Below are 23,635 nucleotides of genomic sequence, written 5' to 3'. Positions count from 1 at the left end.
TTTTCCAGACAAAGGAATCTTTGAGAAGGAAACCCCAGGGTTTTTAAGCTCTCAGAAGCCTGTGGAGTCCGGTTGGGAGGACAGGGGCTGTGGTAAGCAGGGCTGAGCCCCATCACACACACGCACACACACCTTCGAGAACTCCCACTCCCATTACTGCTTTGCTGGTGTGGATAGCAACCCCCAAGAATGGCTGCCTGGAATCTCAGACCAGGCTCAGGGGACCAAGGGTCTCAGAGATGGAGCCCCAGGGATGGTGGGGACAGCATGTCCTGGACCCAGTACCTGCTGACCTTACACAGGATGGGGCCCCAGAGCATGGAGGCAGAAACAGGAGGGACACAACCACAAGCTGGGGAACCTTGGGGTACTCACAGAGAGAGGCCGGGGACAGGAGAGGAACTGGGGAGCCAGGAGAGGGGCTGGGACAGACAGACCCCCTTCCCAGCCTCCAAGGGGAGCCCAACTGCAGGCTTTTGTGCCCCAAAACTACAACAGAATCGATCCCTGTCACTGGAAGTCACCCAGTTCGTGGTCATTTGTTAACAACAGTCACCAGGGACAGAGGTCATACAGGTAAATGCCCAGGAGACAGAAACATTATCCAATCCCCAGCCCAGGATACAGGGAGGCTACAGGGAGAGCCAGGCTGGGCTTGGGTCAAGGAATGTGACTGTGACTCAGACACTTGGGTCACTATTCTCAGGAACTCTCCACGCTTCCCCTGCCTCAGCATCACGAGTGCTGGAAGGACAGGCATGCCACCGTGCCCAACCACCCTGCTCTGCAAGGCAGCGGCTCTTTCAGGGGCAGCCCTGCTCGCCTCTTTACAGAAAATACGAGACTCTGCTTAAGGATCTTTATTTTCCACTGGGGAGTGGCGGGAGGGCACAGCAGGCTTGGCTCTGGGCCTCTCTGCAGAACCGCGGCGTTGGAGGGGGCACGAGCGCGGCTAGGGGAGACCGATAGCGCCCCCTCCTGTGAGCAGGCCCGCGCGGTGAGACGCGGGATGGCTGAGGACCGAGGGGTTCAGTGTGGACAGAGGTTCAGCAGGTCCTGGCGGGTGCAGCCGGTGAGGCAGCAGCGCTTCGCGGAGTTGATGGCCTGCGCCTCACGCCGATTCCGCCGCAAAGCCTGGGGCACGGGCTGCAGATCAGGGAGAGGTCCCGGAAGTTCCCCTGGGGACACAGCAGAATTGAGCAGGGACAGGGACCCCAGAGAACTCCGCCACTTCATGTGCTCTGCGTAGCCGGCTGAGCCACGCCTAAACGCCCATCACGTGGAAAGTTGAAAATAAGAACCTTTCTTCTTCTTTTTTTTTTTTTTTTTTTTTTTTTTTTTTTTTACGGTTTTCCTATTTTGAGACAGTGTCTTGCTGTGTAGTTTTTAAAATTGCCTCATAGCGGGGGCTGACCTCAAACTCCCAAGCATCCTCCTGCCTCAGCCTCCTGAGTGCTGGGATTACAGGGGTGCCCTACCACTCTTGGCAGCAGGAAGGAAGCAGTATGAAGTACCCCAACCCTATACAAGGTCCCCGTCCTCTCTAACCCAGCCCCACACCCCAAAACCTGCTCCCCACTCCCTTGCCACTGTCCCTGCTCAGGGACTTTTAGTTTCCAGGACCTTCTTTGAGACGGGGGTCTCCCTATGTTCAGGGCCCCCCTGAACTCTCTTTGTAGCCCAGGCTGGGGTCAGACACCTGCCTCAAGCTTCCTAAGTGCTGGGATTACAAGTCTATGCCACCATGCCTGTTTTTGTTTTGTTTTGTTTTTAACCAGGGATTGAACTCAGACCCTTGCGCAAGCGCTTATTCTACTGAGCTATCTCCCCGGACCTTTATTTTGTTTTTTAAAAGCCATCATGACTTACTTTTGATTTTTAAATGGATTGCTTTAAGCTGGGAATAATTTTGCAAAGTGTTCGCAGGGTCCTGAATTCAATCCCCGCTACCGCAAAAAAAAAAAAAAAAAAAAAAAAAAAATGCTGCCGTTTTAGGCTGGGCGTGGTGGCACACGCCTGTCATCCCAGCACTCGGGAGGCTGAGACACAAAGATCATTCATTCAAAGCTCGAGACTGACCAGCTTGGGCTACAAAATGAGCTCAAGGCCAGCCTGAACTGCATAGTGAGAACCTGTCTCAAAAAGAAAAATAACAGTAATGATAACGTGTTAAATTTTAAAAGCCCCCAAGCGCTGGAGAGGCAGCCATCCACCCCTCCACCCCTCTGCCCGCGCACCCGCCCGCCCTGCATCCCGGTGCGCTCCGTGCAACGCCTGGAGGTGAAGCCCCGCGCCCCTCCGCCCCTGGCGATTGCACACGCAGGCCCGCCCCGCTCACGGTCGCTGTGGAGTTCAGGTTCTTCCCCCTCGCGGGACCATCTCGGGCCCCCGCACACGCGCACCAGCGCGCGCAAGAGGCGGCGGCCGCAAAGTCGGTCAGCGCGCAGAGACCCCTGCGCCAGCGCCTGCGCCTGCGCGGGAAGCAGCAGCAGCAGCAGCAGCAGCGCGCGCGGCTCCATGGTGGCGGTGGCGCCGAGCCCCGACTCCAGCTCCCTTTATACCCCGCGCTGGCTGGGCCTTGGCCCGGAACACAGCGATCCACAAGGTGGCCGGGCCGGGTCAAGGGTGGGATGGGGGTAGGAGCTTCTCCCCCGGGGCCATGGCTCGACATGCACCTCCCCTGCGGGGCCCTGTGCGAGCAAACTCCCTACTGCCCAGGATCCTTTCAGAGAGATTAAAACAGCCACGCAGGAGGCTGAGGCAGGAGAATCTAAGCAAGTTCGAGGAGGCCAGCCTGGGCTACATCGTGCGCTCAAGACCAGCCTGGTAAGATCCTGTCTCAAAAAGACAAATAAAACCTACTAACAGCCAGGTGCTATTATTATAGACAGCTCAATCAGGAATATTCTAGGCAGTCAGCGAGGCCGGGCCCTGGCCCAAGTGAGGGCAGAAGATAAGCCCACAGCACAGCCGTGGCTGGAGGCTCATTCCTCAATGGCCAGGACCTAGGACCAAGGTGGAAGGGCGGCCCCTACCTACTCCCTAACGGCTGAACAGCATGATCAATGTGCTAAATAGGCACTTGTCACGGGTGGGCGGCCAGGACCTGCTGACCCAAGCATCCGAGTCCTCCCCATGCACACTTGCTCTGTCACCTGCTTCCCCGTTGGATGGGCATCACCTACATGGCTCTACTCGTATTCTCATTGGTTGATTCATTTCGTCCCACCTGGCACCCACCTCAGGATTGTGCTCCAGATAGCTTACTTTGAGGAGTGGGCTTGGGGGCAACCCACCTTCTGGGTCCCCTCCTGTCTCTCTCAAGCAGAGAGACAAGTTGGGAGCTGCTGAAACTGGAAATTGGTTGTATGCCTGAGGCATGACGAGACGACAGTGGCTACAGCAGGCAAGCTACCTCAGTCCTGAGAAAAGCATCCTGCCTGGACAGCTTCAGCCATTCTAGGCAAGCTTGTGTCTCAGGACGCTGACTCTACAAGGGTACAGACCTCCTGACTGTTGTCGCTCAGGTCCTTTGCCAGCCAGGCACACAGGCCTCTGCCTCACCAGCTCCTGTCTCTTATCTTTTCCTCATCCCTGCTGCCGTTTCTCCCCCCGAGTACACTGAGATACCAACATGTCCCTACAGGAACTGTCTCAATAAAATTTCCTACTCTTCATTTATTTATTTTGGTATGGGGGTCTCACTACGCAGCTTGGACTTGTAGTGATCCTCTTGCCTCAGCCCCACCAGTGCCAGAATTACAGGCATGCGCCACCATGCCCAGTTTCAGTGGCCAGCACGACACACCCAGGGCTCCAGGTCCGGCACAGTTTGCAGCACTGGGGATCAAAATCAGGTCCTTGTGCTCACCAGGCAGGTGCTTAGACCACAGAGCTAGCTCCCTGGCCAAAATTTTCCTACTCTTAACCTCTGGTTTCCTCAGAATTCATTCTTTGATTTTGGGTCACATGCTCTCGGCTCATTGGATAGCTAGCAGACTAGGGGCTGCATTCCCCTTCCTCTGTCGCTTGCAGCTCCTGTGCCGCTGTTGCACAGGTCTGGCACCCCATCTACTCCACAGGCTGGGGTGGGAGGCGCTCCAGTGGGAGCCCTTGCACAGCAACCTAGCAAAAACATGCCTCAAAATAAAGGGGGAAAGCACGCACGTACATACAGCCCACACGAGGTCCGAGCATGGGACACCCTGTGGTGAGTGGGGCCATAACCATGCTGTGCCTGCTACTGTACAATCAAGAAACCAGGGCTCGGGGAGAGGACCCTAGACACTCCTAAGATAATAGGGGCTGGGCTGAGCTGAAGGGCTCCGAGCCCCTGACCGGGGCTGACAGCGTCCGCAGCTCAGGGCTAAGGTGGGATTTGTCCCCACACATCCAGCCTTGTGGCACCTTTTGGCCAAAGACAGAAACTGAAGCTAAGTGCAGGGACCACACCTGGGCTCAGGGAGCCAGAGTGGGGCTTCTGTCACCTCTGCCTCTCCACAGCTTCCTCCCACAGCCTTGCCCTGTGACCCCTGGAGCACCCTGTTCCTTGCAGCCAGCTGCGACCTGGGATCAGTGCCAACTGGGGTGCAGCCAAGGCCACAGCTGGGCCAGAGGACAGGAGCTCTGGCCTCCAGCGTCCAGCCAAGGCCTCCCCAGCTGGCCTCCTCCCTCCCCCTGCCACAGTCTGATCACATCCTTCCAGCCTGCCCACAACCCACATCCATCCACAAAGCAACATTGTGCTCAAACGCCTTTATTCACTCAACAAAGACCCCCTGGACTCACTTTGTGCCCACCCACACTCAGGCCTAGCCCAGCCCCCAAGGAGCCCTCACATCAGGGGGACAGATCCCTGGGGTCTGGGTTAGAGGAGGAACAGGGCCTCTCAAGCACACCACAGAACTGTCAGTACAGCACAGCTGGGGCTTTGAGGAATGAGTGAGTCTTCCAGGCTTCTGGTGAGGTCGCTTCACCATGAGGGGTCTTCATGATGCCCAAGGGCACAGCACCAGGGCCAGAGAAAATGCAGAGACCACCCAGAGGACGCAAGGAGGACAGGGCACGAGTCTGCCCTTGCGGCCACCAACTGGCTGGCAGAGACCTGGTCACACATCCAGTCACTATCCCCGGCTTCCACTCCACAGTGCCTCCAGCTGGGGGCCCAGGGCGCTGAAAGTTGGCCGGTCCTGGGGGCTGGGTGCCCAGCAGTGGCTCATGAGCTTGTGGACCTGGGGGCAGGGAGACAGCTGGTCAGACCTGAGCAGGCCAAGTCCTGTCACTGACTTACCCTGTCTGTCAAAGCGTGTGAACTTGCAATCCTCCCGCCTCAGCCTCGCAAGTAGCCAACGTCAGCCAGCCCATGCCTGGGCTCGCACCTAAGTATTTTCAGTGCTAGTAACTTCTGCTGGTCAATGGGAGAATGGAGCCCTGAGGTGTCCATGCCCAGGGTAAGACCTGGCACCCAGTTGGCACTCAGGAACTCATAGTGAAGGGCTCTGTTTCTGGTGTTCTTTTTAGTGGGGGTTTTGTTTCTTGTTTTTTGATGCAGGGTCTCAGTATGCAGCCCAGGCTGGCCTCAAACCACAGCGATCCTCTCACTTCCGCATCGATGGGAGGACAGGTGTGTGCCACCACACCGACCCTGAGTGCATAAACTTATGAATGACCAATGTCTGCCAGACACGGACCCCAGAGTTACAAGTGTGACACCTAAAACTGCCCCTACTTATGGAGGCCCCAGTGGCCCTGACGAGTCTGAGTCCCCCCACCCCCGGAAAGTCCTAATAACCCATTCAGGAAAACAAGTCGGCACACACAGGGCCAAGGGCCAGGGCCCCCCTCTTCACGTGTTCCTGCTCAGCTGTCAGTCAAAGGCAAGAGCCGCCCAGGGGCCTAGACCCCAAGCACTGCAGACGGGGAAACTGAGGCAGGCACGCTCACCTCCACGGGGCAGGCAGCAGGTGCAGGCAGCCTGCAGCCTTCAGTGAGCAGCTCCAGCAGGCGGCACAGAGCGGGGGCGTCGCCCTCACAGCCCATCAAGCGCATGAACTCCTGCGGGGTTGGGGAGGAGGCAGTGTCAGGACTTTGGGACAACATGGAGACAGTGGCCAGCTGTGGGCCAAGCCATGGGATTACCAGGCACTCACGGCCGAGGGGCTGCAGCTCGGGTCCCCGAAGGTGAACAGCTCATACAGCACCACGCCAAAGCTCCACACATCCGACTGGCGCGAGAAGACGCTGTCCGCCAGGGACTCCGGCGCAAACCTGCGGTCATGCGTGGAGGAGGTCACCAACGTGGCCTCAGTGTCCCCTGCAAGCCACAGCCCCAGCTGTGGGAGGCGGGGCCAGCCCTGAGGAGCAGGAAGTGGGTAGGACTGAGGGGGGGGGACCCGTGGGTGAGATACTTGGGGCCAGAGGTGGGGAGAGCCAGATGGGAGCAGAACAATGCAGGGAGCAGGGCGAGCATGATGGGCAGCACTTGATTAGAGGGGGTAGGGGCTGGCAGGGGCAAAAGGGAGGATCAGCCGAGATAATGGAAGGGCGGAGCTAAAGCTGAAGGAGGGGCCAAGAAGCCAGAGGAGGTGGGGCCAGTGGAGAGCATTGGATGGGCACATGGTGGGGTGTGCAAAGTGGGGCAGGAGATGTTGTGGGGAGATGAGCGGTGGAGGGGTGAGGTGAGTGCTAGGCGGTGGGCAGTACTTTGAGTAGGGGCGAGGCTTGGACCATAGGGAGGTGGGGTTAGGCCAGGAGAGAGGAGAGGCAAGACCAAAACAGGAGATGGGGCCGGGCAGCGGGAGAGGCGTGGTCTCGGCGGGGGCGGGGCGGGGCAGTAGGGTAGAAGACGGATGGAGGCGGAGCCAGAGCCAACCAGAGGCGGAGCCAAGGTGGTGGGGCGTGGTCAGCACGCTGTGGACTGGGAGAGGCTCACGCACCAGAAGATGGGGCTCTGGCCCGGCTCGCGCACCACGTAGTAGTCCTTGTCCAGCGGCAGCAGTTTGGCAAGCCCGAAGTCGGCGATCTTGACATGTGCCTCACTCTCCACCAGGATGTTTCTTGCGGCCAGGTCGCGGTGCACACAGCGGCAGGCACCCAGGTACTCCATGCCCTGATGGGCAAGGGCGGGCGACATGCACTCGAGGGATCCTCCTGGCTTGGGCACCCGCCCGCTCACCTGCCCGCCCCCACACCTTGCAGATCTGCGTGGCGAACAGCAGCAGGCGGCCAGCATCCAGGCGTGCACGGTGGCGCCGCAAGAAGTCGCGCAGGCAACCGCAGGGCAGGTATTCCATCACCAGACGCAGGCTCTGCCGGCCTGCAGGTCACAGCACAGCGGGCATTTAGCGGGCGAGGACCCTCCTGGAGCCATGCCAGGCCCTGCCTGCGGAGGCTGAGACAGGCGGATCTCCTCCAGTTCCAGGCCAGGCAGCAGCTGGGGCTACACAGTGAGCCCTAAGACACCCTAGGCTACATGACAAGACTTGTCCCAAAAACCATCCCTCTCCCAGCCCCCAAACAGCCCATCATCCTAGCACTCAAGAGGCTGAGGCAGGAGGATCTCCTTGAGCTCATGGTCAGCCTGGGCCACATAGCTAGACTGTATCTTAAAAAAACCAAAAAAAAAAGAGTTGCAGGATTGAACCCATGGCCAAAAGGTGTCCTGGCCTCAGGGCCATCGAGGCTCACCAGGGCCATAGCTGACGCCACGGTACTTGACAATAAAGTCACTGTGCAGTGCCTTCAGTATCTGCACCTCACGCTGGAAGTCCCTCTGCTGCTCCGGCCCGCTGTGCTGCAGCTGCTTCACGGCCACCAGGGCGCCGGTGTTATCCCCCAGTGGATCGTATCGGCACAGCTCCACGCTGCCGAAGTTGCCCTGGAGACCACAGGAGGCCGCAGCGAGTCCAATACCCGCCAGCCCCCATCCCAAGCCACCCCCACCCCAAGCCCCCCCACCCAGCGGCCCCACCTTGCCTAGCTGCGAGATGTACTTGAGGTGCCTCTCCTCAAAGATCGTGGGGTCCTGGCAGGCATAGAGCTGCGCGGTGTTCCACAGCACATCCCGAGGCCCCAGGGCACCCGGCGCAGGGTCGGAGAGGAGCTCGTAATCTGGGGACACGGGCAGGTAGTGCAGTTAGCCCGGCCCTGCTCCTGAGCCGACCTGCCATGTGGCCTCAGCGTCACACTTCGCTCTCCGTGTCACGTGAGCCAGGCCACGTGAGCCAGGGGGTGCCCTCTGGGCAAAGCGGCGCCCTTGAGCGGCGCTCGCCTGTGTAACTGCTCACGGCTGCCCAGGCAGAGCTCACGGAGACCACCACTGAGAGCGTGGCTGGGGCTGGACTGCGGATGAGACGGGCAGGTGGCTGCTATCTGTCGTGGCCCAGGAGAAGCTGGCAAGGGGCGCCCACGCCCTCCCATTCCCCCCAGGGGCCGCGAGGTTACGCAGGCGCACACCCGAGGTGCTGAGGCTGTTCAGGTCCCGGATGACAGCGCGAAAGCTCGGCCTGCGGCGCGGGTCGTAGTCCATGCACTGGCGGATCAGCGTGGCCAGTTCGGTCCACCTGGGCGCTGGCAGCTGCCGCTGTTCCTCATAGAACCTGAGCTTCTGCAGCACACAGCAGAGCGTGGTCACCGCCGACCCCGCCAACCCCGACCCGATGCCCCTGCTGTGCTTGGCATTCAAGGCCCCGTTGGGCCGCTCTGACCTTGGCGGGGTCCAGCGCGCGTGTGGGCATCGGGGCACCGCTGAAGACCTCCCAGACTGTGGCTCCAAAGCCCCACTTGTCAGCCTCCAGGCCCAGCGTCCGGGCCTCATCAAGACACTCGGGGGCCACCCAGGGGATCCTGTCAGTCAGCACTGAGGGACAGGGGTGGATCAGGGGGGCAGCAGTGGCCTGTCCTCCCAGTGGCCCAGCGTGGGGCAATGACATCAAGGGTTTGATGAAAAGCCAGCCCCAGTCACTCACTCTCCAGGCTCAGCACAGTGGGGCTGACGCCTGGGTCGCTGAGCTTGATGAACGGTGGGTTCCCATCAGTCCCCTCCCTCGCCAGCAGCACCTTCCGGGCTGAGACGTTGCCATGAGGGAGGCCTTTATCCTCCTACAGAGAAGTACCAAGAAGGATTTGTTGTTAGAGCTGATGTCTGGCCAGCTCCTATACACCCCTCAGAGCCCACCTGGTACTGCCCAGAAGTGCTCCAGCCCTTCCCTGGAGTCCTGGCTCACCTGGGCTGTCATTTCCCTTCTTAAAGGCAGCCTTCCCCCACACTCAAGGCTCCCCACTGGCTCTGAGATAAATCAAAGCTCCTGAGCCTCAGGCTCAAGGCCCCTGCTCTCTTCCCTTGAACTGCTATTCTACATCACCACCCTGGCTCCTGCCAACTGAGCTGCCTGCTGTGGTTCAGGATGTGCAACACACTTTCAGCCTACATCCACTGCTTTAAGCTGCCAGGTCATCCTTCCTTTCTCCTCTTGATGAACTCCTACTCAAACATCAAAGCCCCACCTCCAGCATGTCCTCTTTGGGGAAGCCTTTCCCTCTCGCGCAGGCCTCACTCATGCCTACCCCTGACATCCAGAGCTGACCAGTTGGCCCCTTCCAGTGCTGGCACATATGCATCTCCTTCATTCTCAAATTCCTTCCCCTTCCTCTATACCAAACTCGTATTTGTGCTGTAGAGCCCACACTCCATTCCCTCCATCCAGAGAAAGCTACACCCTGGGTGAAGGAGGCAGAATGGCACTCACCAAATAGTTGAGAGCGTAGGCCAGCTGCTTGGTCACCTGCAGCCTCCAGCTGGCGGGCACCAGATGGCCACGCTTGCACAGATAGGTATCAATGGCACCCAAGGGCACAAATTCCTGCACCATGGTGCCTGGCATGGGGAGGGGGTGGGAGGAGGAGGGCGCTGTGCGCAGCCGGCTTCCCCACACACTTCTCGGTGCCCACCCCGTCCTGCTCTGTCCCCATGCAGGGCCCTGTGCTCCCTCCTGCCAGCACAGCACAGACTCATGGTAAACCTCCGAGGCGCTGAGAGATCCTGTTGCCTGTGATGAGATGCACAGGAACTCACGCAGGTGGGCGTGGGGTGCGGCTGGCACTGCCCACCTTCCAAGCTCCTAGCCCGTGTCTGCCCTCTGGGGAAACCTTTAGAACGGCCTGGTGAGGCCCCAGGTGTGCAACGCACGTTCTAACCTACCAGCCTTTGCTGAGGGAGTTTCTCATCTTGATGAATTCCTGCTCAAACATCAAAGCCCCAGCTCCAACCTGCCCTCTTTTGGGGACACCTTTCCCCCCACTCAGCCCTCCCTCCTCACCCAGCATCCATGGATAACCAGTTCTCTTCTTCCAGCCCCCTCACACCTCAGAGCCGGCTCACATGCTGCTTTTTCACCCCCAAATGACCTCCCCTCACCCTTCCCAAACTCCCATACACACTACAGAACGCACCCTTCCCTCTCCCTGCCACAGAGGGAGCCACCCGGGAATGGACACAGACCGGGGAAGGAAGGGGCAGCAGGGTCAGGCGCAGGGGACTCACTGTCTCCAGCCATGCACACGCCATGCAGCAACACCAGATGCGGGTAGGACACTTGGCTCATCAAACTGGCTGCTTCCAGGAAGGACTGGGGGGGCGAGGAAGATGTATGCACCCCAAGAGGCCTGCAACTCTGACTCCATGTCCCCCCCCATGCATGGATGATTTTTTCTGTTTTAGGTCCTGGGGGTTAAACCCACAGCTTTTGCACTGAGCTACATCCACTGTACCCTTCATATTTCTTTTATTTTAAGATAAAGTCTAAATCACTAAGGCTGAGCTCTAACTTGAGACCCTCCTGCCTCAGCCTTGCAGGTAGCTGGAATCACAGGTGGATGCCACCACACCAGGCTCTGTGTTTCTCACATGTCCCTAACCTCTCTGCCTCATCCAACCTCACCTCCACGAAGTTTCTGTGCTCCGCATCCAGCACCTTCAGCAGCACCTTCGTCTCCCGGGCTTCGCCATCCACGTTCTCATGGCGAGAGCCACAGTAAATCTTAGTGAAGGAGCCATGACCCAGGTTCTCATGCTGGCAGGGAGCAGGGACAGCAGGAACAACCAGTGAGGGGCCCCATTTGACAGATGGGGAAACAGAGGACTTGAGGGCTACAGAGCAGGCGCAAGTCCCAGCCATACCCGCTGCAGGCTGTAGGGTGGGATCTTGTGGAAGGTCAGCTGGCTCAGTGTGGGCTGCACCGGGAGCTGCACTGGGGGCTGTGCGGAAGCCGTGGTGGCCGGGCCACAGCCCGTCCGCACCACAATCAAGTTGGACTTCTCTGGGGGACAGAGTGGAAGGGGAAGCAGAAGTCAGAGACAAGGGCCTCCCAGAGTCCTGGTGCTCCCTGACTTGGTTTCCAGACCCCGGAAGGTGACCTGAACTGTAGGCTCCAAGGAGTTGTCCCTTTGGACAGTGACATCCACTCCACTGTGCCTAGACCAGGCTGCGCCTGAAAGTGCCGCCCACCTTTGAGCCCATAGATTTTCATATTGTCTCGCCTACACCACCATGACCTGCAGTGCGTGCTCCGCACCACCGCCCAGGAGCCATCACCCACGAGGGAAGTCAGGCAGGGCCACACCTCTGGGGGTGGGGGTGCAGCACGTGGTGAGGCTCAGGCTCACGCCATCCACACACAGCGTGCCCCCGCAGCAGGCATCCAGGAGCTCCCTGAGGCTGCCGTGTGCCCGGCTGAGGCCAACCAGGAAGAAGCTCCCAGTGGCGTCGCGACGGATGAGACAGCCCTTGTAGTCAGGACCCAGGGGCGTCTGCGAGGGAGGGCCCCCAAAGTGACATGTTAGGCTTGAATTTGAGGTCCTCCAGCCCAGCCTCCTGAATAGCTATGAGTCCAGGCATAGAACACCATCCTGGACTAGGGCAGCACCCACACCGGCGCCAACTCCCCCCACCACCACCACCCCAGAGGAGAACAAACTTGGACACAGGCCGTGAGCAGAAAGCTGTCAAAGTCCTGTGGGCTGCGACGGAGCACATATGAGCCCGGGACTGAGCCCGCCACCTTCAACTTGTGAATGGCGAAGTCCTGGCTGTGGGGGAGGCAGGATGCGAGGGAGGAGGAGAAGGAGAGGGAGATGGAGGCAGATCAGGGTCTGGGTCTGAATTCTGGTCCCTCTGCAACCTGCAACCTGACCCAATAACATTGCCCCCTCTCCTCTCCGCCCCCCAGGTCCAGCTGCCATCTGAGCACCTGACCCCTGTGACCCCTGGCCCAGGTTCCAGTCCTTACGTGATGGGGCCATGACAGCGCTCGGCCACCTCCTCTAGCAGCCGCGGCGGCGCCACCTCCTTGCAGAAGAAGTGTCGCGCATCGCATGTCAGTCGGAAGTAGCCGTCCACAAGTGCCACGAAGGACAGTGCAGCTAGCAGAGTCGGGAACTCAGCCTCCTGCGGGGACAAGGTCAGTGCACGCCTGGCCCACACACCTGGCCAGCCCGGGTAGGGGTTGCACACCCACCAGGATCTGGTTGTCGGCACGCGTGATAGTGACCAGGCGGTGCTCCCCAGCGGGGCCCACGTGTGGGGCCTGCTTGATGCTGACATCCACGATCTCTGGGAAATCGCAGAACTGCTGGAAGGGCTGCAGGGGGGCAAGGGGTGGTGCTCGCCCTGGCCACGCCCCCAGGTCACACCCCACCTTCACAGGCCACGCTCGGGGCATGTCCACAACTTCACCTATGACAGGACTTGACCCATACACCCACGCTTCCTCGTCTCCCCGACACGCCCACTTTCTTGGACACACCCACTGTCCCTGGGCACACCCACACCCGCCCACTCTCCACCTATGCCAGAACCCTCCCACACCTAGTAATAAGCCCATTCCTCCTGCCTCCCCTGCCAAATTCTGCCTCCCCCATGATTGTCCCCAGCCCTTCGGATCTGTCACTCCTCTTAGCCTCGCCTACTACCTAGTGCCCTCCCATTTCTGTCCCTGCCTCTTGGCCCTTCCCTGAGCCCCGCCCACCCTCTTCATCGGTCCAGCCTAATTTGCTCCGCCCTGTCCACTAGACCACGCCCCCATATACCACGCCCATCACCAGCCCTTCCAGCCCTTCCTATTTCAGCTCCTGCCTCCTTCTGAGCCCCACCCACCCTAGTCTCTGTCTCTTCTCCCCTCACCAACTTTGTCTTCAGCACCACCCACTTTGGCTTTCCCCATTCAGCCACGCCTCCGTGTGACCACGCCCATGTTTTGGCCACGCCCTTCAGTGCCCCGCCCCATCCCAGAGCACCTCTTGCTCTCCAGAGGTCCAGGAGAGGCCGCTGCCCCCAGCCACACGCAGCAGCCCTTGTGCGTCCTGGCCACCCGCGGCCCGCGGGAGCCCTACGCAGAAGGTCTCCGTGGCCCGGGTTGGGTCCAGCCGCTCCAGGTCCATGACATACTTGGCCATGAGCGAGTGCCGGTCCGCATGGCACGTGGCCACGCGGTGCAGAGCGCGGCGCACAGTCTTGCGGATCCGCTTGCGAGTCACGAAACTCAAGCCCTGGATGAGGTCTCGCAGGCCGCGGGGCAGGCAGGACTTGTAGCTGCAGAGGAACCAACCTCAGGGTGTGGACATGAGGCCCAGAGATACGCGGGACACAGCTGGAGCCGGGGCAGAGCGCAGAAGGGACGGGATGGTGCACGCCCCGGCGCAGCCCTTATGCTGCAGGAGGCCTGGCTGCACCTGCACAGCACCCAGGTGGTGTCGCGCAAGGTACCCCGGGGAAGTCCACACCGCGTGTCCCACCTGACAGTGCGCAGCATCTCCTGCGGCCGCCGGCCCTGTTCACAGGCCATCCGGGCCAGGTCCAGTACAGCCAGGCTGAGACACTCGCCCTGTTCCTTGAGGCTGAGCCCCACGGCAAGGCACCCACTCACCAGGTCACTGCGGTGCTGGGGACAGGCCATAGTGAGCTTCACCCAGAGCCCCACTCGGCTGTGAGCCATAGGGATGTTACCCTGGGGATCCCAACCTGGGCAAAGAGGTGTTCCAGGACAGGCAGGTCTAGGATGGCACTGGCCAGGTCCTTTCGGAGCCCAAAACGATGGCATTTCTCCAGCCCGAACCAGCTGGGGAAATAAAAGCTGGGGCAGGGAAGGGAGGGGGGGTCCTTGGGTGAGAATGAGGGGGAGTTGGCAGGTGCTGCTACAGTTTGCTGGGTGACCCACCCTGTCTGGGCTCAATCTGCCCATCTTTGTAATGGGTACTGAGCCTGCTGTCAAGGTGCAGGGGGTGACAATAGGAGGAGATCCCGGGGAGGACGTGCTTCCTACCGCAGCCTGTAGACCAAGATCTGAGTGCCCAAATCCTCCACAGAGAAGATGTGGTTTGGGGGGAACCAGCACGACAAGTCCTCCGTGGCCAATGCGAAGAGAGAGTGGTACACGGGCAAGATGCCTACCAAGACCAGGTGTCAGCTCTCTCCTGGGCCATGGTATGCACTCCCAGGCCTCGACTTCCCACTCCTCCTGAACAAACACCCACACATCCTTCAAACCCCAACTGCAATGTTTTCTCCTATGGACAACTAGTCCCATTCCCAGTCCAGGTCACCTAAGGTCCTGTCTTTCCCTCTGGCCCAGCCCTTTGGGATCCACTTACCACTGGCCTTGGCAGCATGCACGCACAGCTCCTCAGCTAAGTAATCCCCAAAGGAGAAAGACAGGCACTGGGGGGGGCCAGGGCCCCGAGGAGGCAACAGCACATGCAGAGCCCCAGCCTCTGAGGATGAGAGGCTGCAGGAACGCTGAGAAATCAGGGGTGTCTCCTCACTAGGGGGTGCCATGAGTACAACCTGCTGGGACCCAGAGAGCACAGAGACCACAGAGATGGTGACAAGTATAGAGACAGGCAGGAGGACTAACAGTGCAGGGCAGGGAAGGTGCCCTGGTCCCCAGTGCTTGAGGGCGCCAGGACAGACATCATCAGCTGACCACAGTTCCAGTCTACCTGACCCTCCTTGTCTCCCTGGCAACCAGCCTATCCTACCCAGGACAGGTATAAGCAGTTGATCCCAGATGCACAATTTGTCTGACCAGGAACTAAAAGGATGGGCTCTGGCTTATGCCTATGGCAGTTGAGAGGGACAGGGCCTGGGGTGGGTGTCATGTCCTCTGGCCCATCGGAGGCTGTGGCTGTGCATTGTGTGGTTAGGAAAGGGTCTGATTTGATAGCTCGACCTGGGCAACTTAGGGAGACTCTGTCTTAAAATATATTAGGCTAGGGCATGGTTCATTTTAGGTTGTGAGTTCAATTCCCTGTATGACAAAACAAAACAAAATTTTTAAAAACTATCTTCCAAATTTCCCCACACATTGCTGGGGTGTGGTGGTGCATGCCTGTAATCCCAGCACTCAGGAGTCTGAGGCAGGAAGATCACCAGGAGTTCAAGACCAGCCTGAGCTACGAAGTGAGCTCAAGGCCAGCCTGAGCTGCATAGTGAGACCCTGTCTCAAAATGACAAAAAAATCAATTACAAATGCCACACACTCACTGGCTTGGCATGGGACACAGGTTTTTATTTGTTTGTCTTGTTTTGCTGTTTTGGCTTTTTTAGTTTTGGGGATTGAGTCTTGCTATTTAGTCTAGGCTGGCCTGAACTCACTATGTAGCCCAGGCTAGCTCAAACTCACAGTGATCCTCCTGCTTCAGCCTCCCAGTGTTGGGATGACAGGCGTGTGCCACCACCCTCAATCTAGGACACAGGATTAATGCCTTAGGAAATTGGAAATAATTGCTATGCAGGCTGGCCTTGAGCTCACTTTGTAGTGCAAGCTGGTCTTGAACTCGCAACGCTCCTGCGTCAGCCTCCCCAGTGCTGGAATGACAGGTGTGTGCCACCGCTCCTTGCTGTTTGGTTTTTGAGGACCTGGCCCAGAGTCTTAGTTCTGTACCCCAAGCCCTCGGAGAAGGCTCTCAAAGGAGGATGAAGGGGGCTTGCAGGTTAGCTCAGTTGTTTAAGCACCTGCTGGGGCAAACCCAGCAAGGCGCAGGGAACTGCAGTTCAAGCCCCAGCTCCCCATGCCTTACCGGACCCACCCTTAAGGCAGCCAGAGCCAGAAAAAAAAAAAAAAAAATCCTTCTCAAAGGAGGATGAAAACTTTGCCCAGGTGGCTGCTAGGCCTCCTTTCCTAGCGAGGGCAGCTGGTTCCATCCCGTGTGTCAGAGTTTCACAGTGGACACAACACACACATGCACAGCGGGGTAAACTGAGGCACCAGGTCTGCCGGGCCACAAGCCAACCTAGAGCCTGCTGAGAGGCTCTGATGGGGCTACCCCTGCTGGGGGTGGGTGGAAACCTCAGGCTCTGGGTTCAAATCCCGGCCCCTCCAAATTGCAGTGGGGCAGCCACTGCAGAGCAAGGGATCCCAAGGACCCCCTTCTGCAGTCGTGCTGGGAGCGGACTCCCCTCCCTCGGGCGAAGGTGGTGGCCAGCCCAGGCTCTAGGTGAATCTGCATGACTCCATGGAACCCGCCGCCAGGGTTCAGTACATGCCTGTTAAACCACACCGGAAGGACAGTGGGGGAAGGGCCCTCTGGGAACCCAGGGCGCCGCCACTGAGCCACGCCCCCAGCGCGCTTTAGTTTTGAGTGTGGATCTCGGTAAACTGCCCAGGGTGGACTTGTATTTTGCTTCCTGGCATTACAGGCCTGCATCACCATGCCCAGAAAAAAAAAAAAAAAAATGATCATTATTTCTGTTGAGAGTGGCAAGTGCAAAAGGGAAAGTCCCTGGCCCTCCGCCCTTGCTCGGGTCGAAGACCCGACCGCAGTTCCCAGAGACAGCAGCCCCATGACGCATGCGTGCGGCCGGCCGCGCGTGGGGGTCCAGGGCTCCTGTGAACCTGCTCTGCAGGAGACCCAGAGAAGGGCCGAGGGTCCCCAGAACCCTCCCACAGCCCTGCCACCCCCCAGTGCGCACCCGCTCTTACCTGGCCTGTGGGGACCGTGGACCGATGACAGGAAGGCAGGGGGACAGGAAGGCAGGCCCGGAGGCAGAGACAGGAAAGTCCCACTGCCGCCTTCCTGTGCGGGCTCCTCTGCTTCCTGAGTGCTGTCATTTACCGAAAGTAAGGCCCCCCGTGGGGGCGGAAGGCGACAGGGCCCAGCCGGGGAGGGGCAGGCTTGGCAAGGAATGACAACGGTGATAGGGCCGGCCCCATCAGACTCTCAGCAGGCTGTAGGTTGGCTTGTGGTCTGGTGGTAAACTGGCCTGGTGCCTCAGTTTACCCCGCTGTGTATGTGTGTGCTGCGTCCACTGTGAAACTCCTTTGGCACACAGGGGATGGAACCAGCTGTCCTTGCTAAGAAAGGAGGCCTAGCAACCACCCGGGCAAAGTTTTCATCCTGCTTTGAGAGCCTTCTGCGAGGACTTGGAATGCAGAACTAAGACTCTGGGCCAGGGCCTCAAAAACCAAACAGCCAGGAGCGGTGGCACACACCTGTCATTCCAGCATGGGAAGGCTGAGGTGGGAGGACGGTTGTGAGTTCGAGACCAGCCTGCACTACAAAGTGAGCTCAAGGCCAACCTGAGCTGCATAGCAAGACCCTGTCTCAAAAAGACAAAAAAGAAAGAAGAAAGAAAGAAAGAAAGAAAGAAAGAAAGAAAGAAAGAAAGAAAGAAAGAAAGAAAGAAAGAATTCCTCAAGAAAAACTCAGAGACTTGGCCCCTGCCCAGGGCAGCTGAAAGTCTTACATAAGAAGGTGATGAACCAAGGTGTCACCCAGTACTTACTTCCGGGCCCCTGAAGCCCAGAACGGGTACACAGCACCCCCTAGGGGTGGGACAGGGCAGACATCGTGGCTCGGGACAAGGCTGCAGAGCTGCAGTGGCCGGAAGCCTTCACTTCTGGTGGTGCCCCCACCCTGCCCCAGACACTTCGGCTCCTCCTAGAAGGTCAGCGAGTTTGTGGGGCGCGAAGGACTCCTGAGTGTAAATCTCTGGGATGCTTCAAGCATGAGCCACAAGGAAGTAGGGCTGAGACAGAGGTGGCACCTTTAGCCGCAGAGCAGGGGACATGAGCCAGCCCCAGCAGGAATTTCCAGGACAAGACCGAGAACCGGTCCAACGAAAGCAACCTCAGTGGCTCAACTATCAGGTGCATTTGGGTGGTGATGGAGACTGAAGCCAGGGCTGTCACATCCAGATAGGTGTCCTTTTTGTCTTGCATTTCAAGACAGGCTCCTGCTAAACAGCTAAGTTGCCCCAGCTGGGCTTGTGACCCTCCTGCCTCAGCCTTCCACAGTGCTAGGGTGATAGGTGCCCTGCTGCACCTGGCTATTTTTGTTTTTTGCTTTTCTGCTGTCATTTTTGTTTATGTTTTTGTGTTTCAAACAGGGTCTCCCGATGTAGTTCAGGCCGGCCTCGAACTCTCCATGATCCTCCTGTCTCAGCCTCCCAACGCTGGCCTCACAGGTGTGCACCACCACCCCAGGTGTGACAGTCTGTGTTGTGTCCTTTGCTGCCAGCAGTCTCTGTGCTCTTTTTCACTGTGTGCACAAAGCCCATTTCCAGACCAGAGCGAAGTCGCTTGCATCCAGGCCGGGTGCATGGAGTCCCCCCCAAAGGGCTCACATTCTCATGTGCAGGACTTTTGGAAGGTGACAGGATCCCCAGGTCCCCAGCTGACTTTCGGAGGAAAGACGTGATCCCTGGGGGGCATGGCCTAGCTGGAGGGGGTGGGCCTGGACAGAGGACGAGGTCCCTGGGGGCGTGGCCTGGGGCTGGAGGAGGCGGGTCTGGTGGGCAGATGTGGCCAGCCATAGGGGCCAGGTCAAGGTGGGCGTGGCCTGAGTAAGACGGCAGGTCTGGCCCCAGGAGGTCCTAGGCGTGGTCTGAAGGCTTGGCCTGGAAGGGTTTCCGCTCCCTTCCTCCCTTTGGCCTCCTTCCTGATCCCTGGGCTCTGAGCCCTGAGCAGCACTCCTCTTTCCAGGCCTTGCCACCGTGTTGCCTACCATGCTAGACAATATCGCCTCCTTCTAGTTCCATGTGTCAGGCCTTGAAACTCAGCAACAGGGGAAGAGACTGACAGGAGGCCATGGGAGCCTGACAGAAGAATGACCCCAAGGGTCAGAGACACGGGACACATCATGGTAGTGCCACTACAGATCCACTAGGGAGGGCCAGCAAGATAGCTCAGCAGACTAAGCATCTGCTTAGGCAAGCTCAGGGACCGGAGTCTGATCCCTGGCACCACATGACATGCAAGCTATACCCCAGGGCGTGCTGACCTGGCCACCAAGACTGGATGTGGTGGCACACATCTGTAATCCCAGCACTGGGGAGGCTGAAACAGGAGGATCACTATGAGTCCAAGCTATGTAGTGAGACCCTGTACCAAATACATTAAAAAAAGAAAATCCAGGGGGCTGGGAAGATAGCTCAGTAGAATAAGCACTTGCCTGGCAAGCACAAGAGCCTGAGTTCAATCCCCAGTTCCGAAAAAAAGAAAAAAAAATCTATTAGGGAGCAAGACCTTGCTCTGCTGTGCCAGGACAGTGCTGACAGCCTCTCACAGCAAGGACAGAAGGGACGCTTGGTGCAGTTGGGCCAACATGCCTATCCAACTGTGAGGGCATGTGGCAATGCAGAGAGACTGATCCCCAGTGCTTTGGAAGCCGATGTGACTCGTATGACTGCTCATTCAGATGTGTCACCTTGGGGAGAGTGAGGAACACCCAGCAAAATAAAACTGAACAAAACTTTTTTTAAAAAGCAGCCAGCCAGTCCAGGCATGGGGGCGCACGCCCCTCCCAAACTGAGGCTCAAGGGTTGCCCACAATTCTTCAGGGTCAGCCTGGGCTACATAATGATATTGGGACTCCAAAAACAGGACTGAAAAGGAGAAGCCAGGCATCGAGGGGACACCTGTAATCCCAGTCCTCGGGAGACTGAGCCAGGAGGAGCACTGTAAATTCGAGACCAGCCTGGGCTACATACCAAGATCTTGTCTCAAAAAAATAACAGACAAGTGGCATTGTGGCTGGGGCTGAGCGTGTTGTAGGAACTCTGGGACTCGCAGAACTTGTATATCTCTGGAAACAGGAGATGAAAATGCAGTGTCTGCTGTGGAAGAAGGGGACATGGTCCATGCACAGGCGACAGTCGTTGCAGCTGACAGGAAAAATCCATTTTCTAAGTGAAGAAAGTGGCTGGGGTCCATTTACAAGTAACAGGAATGGCCCTGGCTTACTATGTCTTGAGAAGACAAAACAATGTTTACAGCTTATTTTGTGTCCTTTTGTTTTTTAACAGATATATTTTACTGTTTTGTATGCGTGTGTGTGTGTGTGTGTGTGTGTGTGTGTGTGGTTGTTGGTTGGTTGGTTGGTTGGTTGACTGGTTGAGGCAGCACCTCACTATGTAGTCCAGGCTGGCCTTGAATTCATAGTGATCCTCCTGCCTCAGCCTCCCAAGCGCTGGGTGACCGGCACACACTACCTAGCCCAACTTACTTTGAGTCAGGGTCTCTCTCTAAGTTACCTGGGCCAGGCTGGAACTCAAGATCTGGCCTCTACCTTCCAAACAGCAGGCATCCAGGAACATACCACCATGCCAGCTACATTAAATTCTTACCAGCAGAAAAAAATGGAAAAGGGGAAAAAAATGTATCTAAATGTCATTTGTGGCCGTAATGAAATCAAAAAGTTAAAATACCACTGTGGTCTGTATGTGCCACCCAAGAATTCCTAGGTTAAGGCCTAGGGAGCAGATCTGGGGCAGAGCGCTTGCCTAGAAGGTGCAGCCCAGAGGTCACCTGCCTGCAAAGAATCAGAAACAAAACTAATCCAGACTGAGTTTGTACAGAGATTTTTACTGTGCTTACTTCCTAAGCAATAAAGTGTAACAACTATTTGACAGGTTCCAGCCCGAATACAAGCTGTTAAATTGTCATGGCCCTGATTCAACGTGGCTGAAGCCCAAAACCAGCTGATCTCCCCAGTGACCACTTCCTCCTCCTTCCCCACCCCAGTCCTGGACACCCTTTCTGTGCGCACAGGGGAGCCCCCAGGCAGCTCCTGTGAGTCACTAAAGCTGCCCCTCCAGCCCCAGCCTCAGCAAGTCCGTGAAGCCTCAGCCCCTGCCGCAGGTCAGAGGATCCCCCTGCCCGCCAGTGATCCTCTCTGTGTCCTGCTCAATGCAGGCAAGTCCTCCTCCATCCTTTTCTTTCCCTTCTGCCTCTCTGCCACACCACCGTGGCACTGTTTGCCTAGCACTTATGTCAGAGCTGCGTAGAGATGACGGAACTCATCAGGAGGATGCGCGTGGATCCACGCAGATGCCACACTACTTCACAGGAGCCCAGGCAGCCTGGGACTTGTGCGCCCTGGTAGCACACCGTCATGGATACCTAGAGACAACTGTATGCAAAGAACTTGCCCAGATTGAAAGTAAAAGACAAACAGCTCAAGAAGAAAATTGCCAAACTAGGCACCATGGTACACACCTGTCACCCTAGCATTCTGGGAAGCTGAGGCAGGAGGATTGAAAGTTCCAGCCCAGCCTGGGCTACTTAGTGACTTTGCTGATAGGCTCTGGCCCCAGAATAAACTGCTGAATTATTGTGGTGGTCACCTGCCACGGCTAAAGCCCTTACAGCCGCAGCTCACCTTCCCAACGACTACATCCTCCTTCTGCCCAGCTCCAGTCCTGCATACCACATCTTCCCACCTTTCCCCCACACAGGAGAGACCCCAGGCAGCTCCTCAGGGTGTTCTAACCATCCCCCTCGGCCCCACCCCTAGGAGTCCGAAAAAGCCCAGCGTTCTTTGTCTGAGGCCGGAGGATCCTCCTGCCCCGTCTACCCTCCATCCTCTCCCCTTCTTGGGAGTTGAAAAGGCTGCTTTTATCTTTCCAGTCTCTTTACTATAATGCAGAAAAGGGCTGGAGAGATGGCTCAGTGGTCTAAAGCACCTACTTGGAACAAGCTTGGCAAAGCACAGGGACCGTGGTTCAATCCCCCAGCACCACATGCCAGCCAGCCACGCCCCCTGGTGGGCTGAGCTGGCCACACACACACACACACACACACACACACAATAAATGTTAAAAAAAAATTTTATAATGCAGAAAAAAAACTATCATTAGTGAAACACTGTTTCAAAATAAAAAATCCGGGCCTGGCAGGGTGGCTCAGCAGACCAAGCGCCTGCTTAGGCAAGCACAGGGACCAGGTTCAAGCCTGGTTCCGCATGCTATGCCCACGCCACCCCTAGACACACTGGGCCACCAAGTTCAGGTATGGTGGCACACACGCACCTGTGATCCCAGCACAGGGGAGGCTGAGACAGGAGGATCACTACGAGTCCAAAATACACAATGAGACTCTACCAAATACATTTTAAAAAGAATAAAAAATTCAAAGGGCTTGGAGGTAGCTAGTGCGAAGTTCCCAGTAGTGGAAAAAGGGAAGTAGCCCAAAGATTTGAGCACGTGTCACCAGAGCGGCCTATAAAAGTGACAGGTTTTTCAGAGGTGCAGTAAAGAGACTGGAAAGATAAAAGCAGCCTTTCTCAACTCCCAAGACAAGGAGAGGATGGAGGGCAGACAGGGCAGAAGGATCCTCCGGCCTAAGACTAAGAACACTGGGCTTTTACGGACTTCTAGGGGTGGCGCTGAGGGGGACAGTTAGAACGCCCTGAGGAGCTGCCTGGGGTCTCTTGTGTGGGGAAAAGCTGAGAGGACACTGCACCCTGGCTGGGTTGGAGATGAAGCGGGGAGGTGGTCTATGGGAAGACAAGCTGTTGTTTTAAGGGCTTCGGCCATACTAGATGACCACCATAATATTCAGCAGTTTGTACTAGGGCCAGAACCCATGAAAAAGGTCAATCAGTACAAGGGCAGACGCGAAGGAAAAGGCAAAGCCACAGTAAGAACACACCTGGCGTGCATTCTGTGTTCCACACCAGCCAGAAGAAAAAAAAAAAAAAGAAAGAAAGAAAACAAAAGAAAAGAGGGAGGGCTCCGTCTTGCTGCCCCAAGAACCGAGCCAGGAAGAACACGCGAGTCCTGGTATTAACGCAGCACCTTCCTTTTTGCTTATTTTGCAGGTGTTTTTTATTCCTTAAGGGTTCTTCTTGCCTTGCTGAGACTGGGAACGCAGGGCCTCCCACATGCTAAGCAAGCACTTTATCCCTGAGCGGCCCCTCCAGCCTGCCGAGAAGCGCTCCTTCCACTGAGCCATCTCTCCAGCCCCTTTTGCTTTATTTTTAAACGGTGTTAAGTTTGGGGAAACTTGAGATCATCCTGCCTCAGCCCCCAGGGCCTCAGACTACAGGCATGCACCACCACCCGGGGCTGGAAGGGACGCACGTGCTGGTGCGCTGGAGAAGGGAACCTCGGAGTCCCTGCGGGCGGAGGAGCGAGGCCTTCCTGCCAGGCCCTTTCCCCCTTGGGCCTATCACGTTTTTCGTTTGTCAAGGTATTTCGTGATAAGCGTATTAGAAAGATAAATATTTGGTTTAATAAGGAAACAAACCTATCTGCATGAAAAGTGGTGCATTGTTGCAAATGCTAGCCAAAGGTTGACCAGGAAGCCAAAAAAAGAAGAAAGAAGAAGAAGAAGAAGAAGAAGAAGAAGAAGAAGAAGAAGA

General features: G+C 57.4%; 2 protein-coding genes and 1 long non-coding RNA gene across 6 annotated transcripts; 1 reads left to right on the top strand and 2 right to left on the bottom strand.

The window, feature by feature from the left end:
* Window positions 1–907: 907 nt before the first annotated feature.
* Insl3 (insulin like 3) lies at window positions 908–2,519 on the bottom strand. Its single transcript, XM_004646897.2, has 2 exons — window positions 2,339–2,519; window positions 908–1,178 (listed from the first exon to the last, which is right to left on the bottom strand). Exons 1-2 carry the CDS (start codon window positions 2,517–2,519, stop codon window positions 1,030–1,032), a joined length of 330 nt encoding a protein of 109 aa, XP_004646954.1. The 3' UTR covers window positions 908–1,029.
* On the bottom strand, window positions 1,556–17,802 carry Jak3 (Janus kinase 3). 4 transcript variants are annotated; one of them, XR_002819282.1, is made up of 25 exons: window positions 16,975–17,274; window positions 14,645–14,837; window positions 14,317–14,440; window positions 14,016–14,127; window positions 13,790–13,935; window positions 13,292–13,586; window positions 12,514–12,636; window positions 12,286–12,443; window positions 11,974–12,085; window positions 11,620–11,806; window positions 11,177–11,316; window positions 10,938–11,069; window positions 10,541–10,625; window positions 9,747–9,874; window positions 8,967–9,099; window positions 8,706–8,857; window positions 8,455–8,605; window positions 7,970–8,109; window positions 7,687–7,876; window positions 7,191–7,315; window positions 6,936–7,108; window positions 6,150–6,267; window positions 5,944–6,054; window positions 4,916–5,231; window positions 1,556–1,568 (listed from the first exon to the last, which is right to left on the bottom strand). XR_002819282.1 is itself a non-coding variant. In XM_004646866.2 (24 exons), the coding sequence occupies exons 2-24, from the start codon at window positions 14,826–14,828 to the stop codon at window positions 5,124–5,126; spliced, it is 3,327 nt and encodes a 1,108-aa protein (XP_004646923.1). In that variant the 5' UTR covers window positions 14,829–14,837; window positions 17,778–17,802; the 3' UTR covers window positions 4,748–5,123. The 4 variants fall into 4 exon arrangements, 3 of the variants coding, with proteins under 3 accessions (XP_004646923.1, XP_023562981.1, XP_023562982.1); XM_004646866.2 differs by lacking the exons at window positions 1,556–1,568; window positions 16,975–17,274 and adding an exon at window positions 17,778–17,802 and having other exon boundaries at window positions 4,748–5,231; XM_023707213.1 differs by lacking the exon at window positions 1,556–1,568 and having other exon boundaries at window positions 4,748–5,231.
* On the top strand, window positions 11,706–22,818 carry LOC111814247. Its single transcript, XR_002819283.1, has 3 exons — window positions 11,706–11,719; window positions 14,920–14,924; window positions 22,718–22,818. It is a non-coding gene; the product is annotated as an uncharacterized LOC111814247 (long non-coding RNA).
* The last annotated feature ends 817 nt before the right edge of the window (window positions 22,819–23,635 follow it).

The sequence above is a fragment of the Octodon degus genome, unplaced genomic scaffold, assembly GCF_000260255.1.
Source record: "Octodon degus isolate 3935 unplaced genomic scaffold, OctDeg1.0 scaffold00282, whole genome shotgun sequence".
Lineage (NCBI taxonomy): Eukaryota > Metazoa > Chordata > Mammalia > Rodentia > Octodontidae > Octodon > Octodon degus.
This window is presented reverse-complemented; position numbering and strand designations above follow the sequence as displayed.